Source organism: Cryptotermes secundus, unplaced genomic scaffold (assembly GCF_002891405.2).
Source record: "Cryptotermes secundus unplaced genomic scaffold, Csec_1.0 scaffold1908, whole genome shotgun sequence".
NCBI lineage: Eukaryota > Metazoa > Arthropoda > Insecta > Blattodea > Kalotermitidae > Cryptotermes > Cryptotermes secundus.
The window spans coordinates 131726-141650 of record NW_019734349.1 but is presented as its reverse complement, the minus strand read 5'-3'; the positions used below and the strand labels follow the sequence as shown (position 1 = coordinate 141650).

General features: G+C 40.3%; 1 protein-coding gene across 1 annotated transcript in view; it reads right to left on the bottom strand.

Annotated features, from left to right (window-relative positions):
- Positions 1–3995: 3995 nt before the first annotated feature.
- Positions 3996–9925, bottom strand: part of LOC111868729 (transcriptional regulator ERG homolog) — a 108769-nt gene continuing 102839 nt past the window's right edge. Inside the window, exon 7 of the mRNA XM_023859655.2 lies at positions 3996–5690. Coding sequence (XP_023715423.1) covers positions 5545–5690 — 146 coding nt within the window. The 3' untranslated portion in view covers positions 3996–5544. The remainder of the gene's footprint in view (positions 5691–9925) is intronic.

Genomic DNA, 9925 nt, shown 5'->3' with positions numbered 1-9925 from the left:
TCGCGGAGCCTGGACTGTGTAAAATAAAAAGTTAAATTCTAAGTATACCTAACTTGTTTCCTTTGCTGCTCAAACAATTTTATATCCCCGATATGTTTCCATTATAAGTTGATCAATGTATGCGCTTACATAGCGATTTCAAGTTATATTTTCGTATATAAAATATATCGGCAGAATGAACTCTATAAAAAACCTACGTTGTGTGTCTCGTTTTGATCGCTCCACATTTTTTGGCGGGTTTTGATATTAGAGGTCTTAAACCTTTCTGTTTCTAGAACAGGACATTAGTTAAGTTTACTTTTAACATTTGACATTGTTGTACCAAACAGACAAAGAAAATAAAGGATGAGAAACTTGTTCAGTAGTTTTTTATTGACGTACATAAACTGAATTTAATTCTACGACTTATATAAATTTAGCTAAATTCTTTATATTCCGTTCAGTAAAAATGGATGCTTTCCCTGTTCGTCCCAGTGAACCGCGACGGCCCTTGAAGTACGCGACAGTAGGACTCTACTGCAACCTTTGTAATGACTTTACATTCAAACAGTCTGACTGTGGCCATCTGATATATGGGGTAACTACATTTTCCTCAATGATGTAAAACGATCGTGGCGCTGGTACTTGCCTTCATTTTAAAACTGAGAGGTCCTCTACTCCATTCAAACACACGACATCCTCATAAACTACTTCCAGAATTGAGACAAAATTGCTTTTATGCAATCTTTGGATACAATACATTTTATTCTCTACGCTGTAAACACTTTATTTTTCTGTGCAATCATTCTTGATCCAACAGTTTTGGCTAATGTTCTATAGCTCAAAATCAAGCGAAATTTATCGTCTAATTTTGCCTTATATATACACCCATATACCTGTAGATTCAGGGCAGAAACAGGCATTTTTAGTTCCAATGATCCTTGTGACCTGAGACTATATTAGTGAAAGATATCGAACTTAATGATTGACGAACATTCTCGTCGCTGTAGACCAGACCGTATTATATTGCAAATGCGGCGCATGCGCGCGTAACATTGCATAATCTCTACCGTTTCGCGGGTCTAACAGATCAAGTCAAAAAACAGATTCTTAACTGTTACCCGATTGGAAGATCGGCTTACTTGCACCAGTGGGTAAGGAACGACAACCTGGCACAGAAAAGGAATCTATTAATTGCAGACAAGGAAACACCACAACCCTTCAAGAACACTGACCGTACATAACTAAGTACTTATGTGTATGTACATGAATAACAGCCTAAAATTATAATAGATGAAAACATCACATGAGGGGGGGGACAGACAGTTATTTTATGCTAATATTTGCGATAGCTCAAAAACAAATCACAACGCTATGCGAAATACGCAAAGCGAAGCTATGCCCCCTCTATGAGCCTCAAAATTTCATGATATCGTGGGAAACAATGAGTATTACAATGAACGAGGAACTCAGGACAACACTGACGGTGATTGTTGAACAATCCATCAATTTTCTCTTCCGTTATTGGTTGAGAAAACTGTTTATGTTTGACAGTTCATTTGAATGTTCGAGGCACAATGTTCACGTCACGGCGCCCTGTTGCACTCCTACATAGTTCTTTGATAAGAGACGGCGTGTCTCAGAGGGCACTGACTAGTTTCACCATGTCACATCTTTATTTAGCGAAGATGTCCATTTATATATGTATTTTTCTTCATTTCTTAACGATAAACCCTTCATGACCAATTACAAAATTAACACACTTACGATGCTGCAGGGTCTCTTCTGTATGTTTGGTTGACGTTACAATAAAGCTCTCAAAAGGAATTCGACAGGCAGTTTAGAAATCTGACACCTAACAATTTAAATTTAGTCCGTGTTATTATTGGATACATTTAACTTAAATGACAGTACTTACTGTACGGCCCATGCTTGCGTCGTTAACTATAGAATTTGTCAAACTGTGTACTACATATTCAGAAGGGAGACAATTAATAAATATGCTCCCATGTTTGTATTAGTGCGCAGTCGGGCGAAGAATTACCAGCCAGTCCAAAGTCCTTGAGCCATTAGTGGCCTCCTTATTGGAAGACGATTCCCAATTCCACATTGTTATGCGCTTATTAATAATATACCTTCATTAGCTGTAACAGATGCAGTACATCCAGGCACCTGAATTCTCCTCTGTTATGTCTGATTTATAGTGTTTTGGTAGACATGGACAGCGCTTACGTTATTTTTAATTGACTTCTTTCTGGAACAGCTAAAGAATCTTCTTGCGTCGAACAAATCTTGTGAAATAGTTACAGAATGTTCTTATATTTCCGTTTCCCGACTTCAATCCTGTATTGCAATGCGGGCTTCTTAAAATACACATTCAATTATAAGAAACCCAGTCATTGATTATCGCCAGTTAGGAGATTCCATGAGTAAATAGTATCTGTAGGTATCACGTACGTATGTGTGTGAATGTGTTGTCTACCGGGATAAACTCCGTGGCTTTAGTCAGCAAGCGAACTATACCGACCGAGCGACCGCCGCTTGTCGGCGAAGTTAGTGTCAAATTTATCGGATAGAGGGTGTCGCGTGGTCAGCGTAACGAATCCCCACGGCCGTTAATTTCGGTTTTCTAAACCGGATGTCTACTGGGATATTAAACGTAATTTCCTTGGGTATCTGTGTTCATCGAATGAGCACATAACGCACACCAAGTCACTGGAACAGTTATAATATTACTTAGATATAAATAAGTAAATAATAAAATTAAATAAACTGTGCATACTGTAGGCGAAACAAAATAATCAGAATAAGATAAAAACATGCTTAAAATAAAGGAATCACAAGCCATGTATGTACTAAAAGTAAATTGTTTCCTGAAGAAGGATACAGGATATTAACTTAAATGAGCAACTGCACCTTCCATTCCCGTTGGTCTATTCGGAAACAAAGCCCTGCCTTTGTGTTTCAAAATCCATCCTACTTACAGCACGTATATGTCTGCGTACCGTAAAACATGGCATCCATAAAACAAACTCCGTGGCTTTAGTCCGCAAGCGAACTATACCGACCGAGTGTCCGCCACTTGTCGGTGAAGTTAGTGTCAACTTTAGCGGATAGAGGGTGTCGCGTGGTCAGCGCAACGGATCCCCACGGCCGTTAATCTCGGTTTTCTAGACAGGAACATGACACCCATATCATCAAATATACGTGATTTGTCGCAGAAAACGATTCGTTACGTGCTTTCAACAAGTATTACATGTATCACAGTGAGGGAGCAGGCAGTCTGGAAGTAACGCTCCTCGTAATATTTGCTGCAGTCTGTAAACGCACAGACACCGCTCCCGCAGATCCGAAGGGTGGAGAATAATATTACTGGTCAGTGGTTACTGGTTCAAATTCCGATCGTCTGAGAGGAAGAATTTGAATTCAGATTTATCATATTTTCCCCCTCGTCATTTAACTGTAGGCAGAGAGTGAAGATTAACATTTTTCGTATTCTGACATTTCCGAAATCATATTTTGTAAAAAATAACACTTGCTGCTTGCTACTTCAGTTTTTGTCTGTTCAGCTTAATCTTAGGTCCCGAAGATGGAGACAGTAAATTCCTCTGAAATTATAATAAATTTCTGCCCGTTACACGGTGTCATATTCCAGGAGGCAGTACTATTTACCGAAACTGTGTTTTTTTTAGCCATGAGTGTGACTTGAATGCAGAAGACCAAAATATTGTTTGTGTAACTTAGCGTTCCTCTCTAACGTTTGTTATTGTCAGAGCTAAACGAAATGTTTTAAAATTTATACAAAATTCATAATTAACTGATATATAAATTAATTACCACAGTTAAAGCAAGTGTCACGTAACTTCGAACAAGGCCAAGAATAACCCTGAATGTGCAGAAGAAAAATTTCAGACAAAGGGGTGGGTTCGAGGGTGTGACAAGTGACAGGCGGCCAGTTGTACAAACAACTGGCCGCCTGTCTGAAAATTTTTCTTCTGCGCATTCAAGGTTACTCTTGGTCTTGTTCGAAGTTACGTGACACTTGCTATACAATATGTTATATATTAACACGCAGTTAAGTTTTTAGTATCATATTGCACGGAATTTTTCTGTGCTCCTTCGAATTATATGGCTGGGCCAAACAACTAGCCTGGAAGCATATGTTCTGCAGCTGAACGAGCCGGTGAGTCCACTGTACCAGTGGATTTGAAAGAGCAGGCAATGCTACATGCAGTGTTTCAGGACTGAAAACCTGGAGCTGCAACTTAATAACAAGGATTCAGCTCTCAACCCCTCCCTTGCAGACGCCCAGCACAACAGCTGGCCTAATACCGGCTAGATATATGTACAATTAGAAGAACATGACCAGTGGCAGAACACAATGTAAGAACAATCAATAAGAATAATCTGTGGTGAAAGTGTTACACGAACCAAAACTGCCAACACAGGACCTAAATTAAATAAAATCTCATATTAGATTCAGATAAAATTAATCTTCCTTTCAACAACACAACCATATCGATTCTCCAGGCCTATAAAACACTTATAATTTAAAGTAAACTAGAAAATATAAGGAAAATATATCTAATCCAGCATAATTGACTAAACTGAAACTAGATTTCCTTCATGTTAGGAGAAGCATATTTGTCTCTATAAATAAAATCAAGTCTGGAACAAATACTTCAATCACAAATAAAATTGCAACTCAGGAAGTGCATAGGCAAAGTAAGTAGGCGCAGTCTCAGTGTGTTGCAGTAAATTAAAACTAATTATTTTCACTGCCTTGTTCATTTGTTAAACACGTATGACATGTTTGTCCCTATTTTTCATGACGTTCTAAATGTCATTTCATATTACAACTGCTTCTTATAATTAGAGCAGTACGGTATCCAGATACAATGTACTGATTCCTACAACGGATAAAGGAATATTATGAAAGAATATCAGCCTCTTTTTCTACAGGCTGGACACAAGCTCGATCCAGAGGCCTGTACTCAGCTTCACTTCCTAGAAATTCCCACCAAGAATAATTTATTGATTAATGTTCAGCTCCTGTCACTACAGGCTGGGCCACAAGAATTATATAGTGATTTATATTATTTAAATTACGTCCGAGATTTACTTATTTCCTTCATTCTGTTTTTATTAAAGGGAACGCTCATATCTTAGTATGTGTATTGCAGACTGTGTCACAAGTACCTAACGAAATGTCGGTGTGCTGAATACACAACATATACTGAGTGAGTGGGTGAGAAGGAAAACAGGCAGTTCTTGCCATAACTACAAAGCTCGGCAGTCTCACTGTTAAGTCCCGACATTTGTGCATGTTTGTGCAATTTATTGATTCATAAGTTAACGACGCTGAATCAACTTCGGAAATCGTGTAGCATGAAATGAAGGATGATTCTGATAGACGGAAGAGAGACAAGTCATGGCCGATTTCAAAGTACTCCTTAGAGCAGACTCTCATGATCTGGCAAGAAAGAGCTATTTTCTTTCTCCTATACTCTGTACACGTGTTTACATAGCCAGCCGCCTGTACTCTCTGGTCCAGCCGGGGTCTGGTCATGCATAGTGCGGGTATGAGCCGAGGTGTGACGTCACATGACTCGGGTGGTGCGTCATCGAGTGGCTGGACGCCGCCGCGATGTTGGAGTAGAGGTTGGCGCTTGGGTTGGTCCAGTAGGACGTCGGCGAAGGGAAGATGCTGGCTGCAACGAGAAATGCATGAGGATTAAGAAGAAAATAAATACACGGAGGAGGATAAGAAGATGAATTGGAGGAAAAGAACCACGAAGAGAAGACAAAGACAAAAAGTAGACGATAGAGAGGGAAATGGAATTGAAAAATCGAAGAAGGTGGAAAGCAGAAACAGAGGTAGACTTGAAAGGATTCTGACGATAGTGCATACTGTACTTCTTTTGGCTTGTTTTGGAGACTGAATCTGTCTCCGAAACGTCGTGGTCTTTTGTCTTTTACATACCAGACGATGGATGAAGTCCAAAACAAGCCAAAAGAAGTACAGAAACAGGGGGTTAAATAATAACATAAACAAAAAGCTGAAGGAAAGTGTAGAAAAAGAGCATTACCAGAAACATAGGAAAAATGAAATAGGGAAGGGAATATGAAGAAAAGACAAGAAGCTGGAGAAGAAAACACTTTGTTCTAAGAGAGACGAGGATAACAAGAGAGAAGAAAAGTACATGTTCAGAAGCTTCGAGATTTGTATCCTTCATCTAATACAGTTAGATCAAACAAACGAAAATATGAGAGGATACGTAAGAAATACACATAATATTTTGATTTGAATACCTGAAGGAAAAAAAACAGCATTTCGTAGACTTAAAAGTAGACCAGAAGATAAAAAAAATCATATTTTGGAAATATGTTCGATTTGCACTGGATTAAGCCGGTTCCAAATAATTCATCGAGGGCTTTTGTAAACACAGTGATGAAAATCGGGACTTTATTGATCGGATGCATAGCTACTTAACGCTGCAGTAAGACTGTAATTTGTTACGTTTATAAAGAGACTGAATCTTAAATCCTACTTTGCTGGAAAGAATAAGATTGGAAACGCTTAGGGCTACACAAAATTCAAGAATAAATCTTTTCGAAGTGCATCCTTTAGATTGGCTTCGCCACTTATCAGAGTGAGTCTGCAGTCTGCAGTCATGTTAGCTCATCGCTCGCGGATTTCTTATACCCTGAATATGGAGGTGATACGTTCCCCCGAAACGTCGGTTAACACAATATCTGCAAGGCGCCACATCCCAGAAGATGGCATTCTTCATAGTCACCGCCGTGAAAACCTCAGATCTTACAATGTTACGACTATTTCTGAGAGATACTGAGGGCTCCACTAGGCGTACTCACAATCCAAGCCATACTCTTCCATAATACAAAATACAGGGATAGCCGGGATAGCTCAGTCGGTACAGCGACAGGCTACGTGCTCGAAGGGCGGGGATCGATTCTCGGCAGGGGCAAGAGGTTTTTCTCTTCTCCACAGCGCCCAGACAGGCTCTGAGCTCTGAGGCTCATCCAGCCTCTCATCCAATGGATACCGTGTGTGAGGCGTGAATCTGACCATTTACCTTCATCAAAGTGCGGAGGTCAAGCATGGCAGAGCTATACCTCCACTCCTCCATACGTCTTCAAGATGAAGTGTTTAATTAATTAAGCACAGGTCAACTTCACCTTTTTACTTTATGTATGTATGGAAGGAAAGAGACCACTGGGAAGACCAAGGCGTAGGTGGGTGGACAATATTAAAATGGATCTTAGATAGGATGGGATGGTATGGATTGGATTGATGTGACTCAACATATGGACCAGTGGAGGGCTCTTGTGAATACGGTACTGAACCTTCGGGTTCCATAAAATGCTGGGAAATTCTTGAGTAGCAGCAGAATTGGAGGCTCCTCCAGAAGGGCTCAGCTCAATGAGGAAGTAAGTAAGTATGAATGTAGGCTCTGTGTATATCGCAATATGCATATTTGATTTTTTTGGGCCGCAACGACGATTTGATTAAAGAGCACAAGAATTTGAGATGAGCCAATCAGACGTCAGTGCTCATGTCACTTTAATCACTTTCCGCTTTTCTAAGAACTAAGCACCGAACGTTCTAGTGGTAAATTACAGCGTTTTATTTCACACTTTTAAGAGTTTTAAGAACCCCTTCGCAAGATTGAATGGGGGACGTGACTGGGTTGCCGATGGGCGAATCTTTACATCGGAATATAGGACGACCTTACGGCCTCTTCACGAGAGACATGTGTAATTCCTGACTGTTTTCAATGCAACGGTAAATACAGCGGAATAAAAATATGTTCACAAAATTAAATATATCACGCGTGGCCTCCAGTACGGAACGCACTGCGAGATGTTCATATTACAGCTGTTTTCTGGGGTTCGCTATTTCAACTTTTAAAGTTCTGAAGATTAAAATATGTTGAATGAATTTAACCGCCTCAGGACAGGGGCCAATTGCTGGCGCTTGTGAACACAGCGCTGTAATTTTGAGTTTCGGGAGTTACTGAACTTACTGATAAGCTGAGCAGCTATCAGTTGCTGGAGCAAACACATTCTCATGCAGTAGAACTCTGCCACATCTTTACGAATTTATGCTCAGAATCTTTTGCTTTCATTTCATTGATATTTATATAGAGATTTTTCAAATGAAGAACCGGGGTAACGGATTTGTATTCTGTAAATCTTAATAAACAACTGTATAGAGAAGAGTCCTTCTTGATAAAGTACTGGTCGCTTGACTGGTCAACAAATCTCCTGCCTTGTATGCAACCCGCTCATTATTATAATCAAAAGATCTCACATACACGTGGATCTCCCAAGGGAACACTAACTTTAAGATATTCTGATTAAAATAGTGTAGGTATTTGTCAGGGGGCACGCGGTAGCGTAGTTGGTTGAGGCACTACGCTACAAGCCGGAAGGTCGCGTGTCCAAGTTCCGATGAGGTCATTGGTTTTTTTCAATTGACCTAATCCTTCCAGCCGCACTATGGCCCTGGGGTCGACTCAGCCTCTAACAGAAATGAGTACCAGGAATTAATTAAATAATTTTCCTGGGGAGTAAAGCGCGGCCGGCGCGTAAGGCTGACAACCTTACCGCCATCTTTGAGCCGATTGTCTAGAAAATGGGGACCCTCAACGTCTCACAACCCTATGGGCCTTCACGGCCTGGTACAGGGATGGCTTTACTTTACTTTACTTTATGCATTTCTCATGTCTTCGAAGCATGTTACGTCCTCACTCTTGCTCATTATCCTTGGGGGACTTCGATACGAGACGCCGAGCAGTGCGGGTGTGTCAGTGTAGCGCTCCGAGGAATCGAGTGTTTATAGTGAATAAACTCAAGAAAACTATCAAACAGAACAAACAAGCTTGTGATCAACGCCAGCGAGAAAGCATTTGTACAAAGAACAATAAAATAAATAATATATACAGGAAAAAAAAACAACTCGCAACATCTACGTACTGGAATCTCCAAACGCCAGGTACGGTAGTAATGTAAACATCCCAACAGCAATAATGTACTCTGTAAATATCCCATCAGACCCAAACTATACAATATGCAACCCTCAAAATCAAAGCCAATACAACACTAACTGGCCCCCAATAACCCCACCCCGAACTACTACTCCTCCGACTCTACCACCACCACAAACCCAAAATCCGCAAATGCAACCCCCCCCCTCTGCTACCCACAACCCATTCTCCAACCATCACAACACATAAACCCCAACAACTCAACTAACAACATCAGGGGAGAACACACAAAAAATGTCATCATGGAGCAAAGATGATGAAAACACCCAAAACAACAGCAACAACGACTGGCAAAGAATCAGAAGCACTAAGAGGAAAAGAATACTGAAACACCACCCACCCGTTTCAAGTGACACCCCGACAGCAAACCGATTCAACCCCCTATTAAACCAACCTGAAACCCCAAACAACGACATCACTATGACTCCGAAAATAGCCAAACCACCACCAATATTCGTTCATGGTGTCCAAAACTACTCAGAGAAGATAAAACGCATCCAACAAATTGCCGAACAAGAACAGTACGTAACCAAAAGCCTAGCAAATAACATAGTCAAAATAAATTGTGAAACCCCAGAAACATACAGGAAAATGGTGAGAGAATTCAAAACACAACAAATCTACTACCACACGTATCAACTAAAAGAAGACAGAGCATTCAGAATTGTGATACGCTACCTCCATCACTCCACCAACATTGAAGACATCAAAGAAGAACATGCCGAGCTGGGGCACAGAGTCAGAAACATCATCAATATTCATCACAAATCCACCAAAGAACCGCTAAACCTGTTCTTCGTAGATCTAGAACCAGCCCCAAATAACAAAACCATCTATGACATAACAGGACTTCAAAACAGAATTGTAAAAATAGA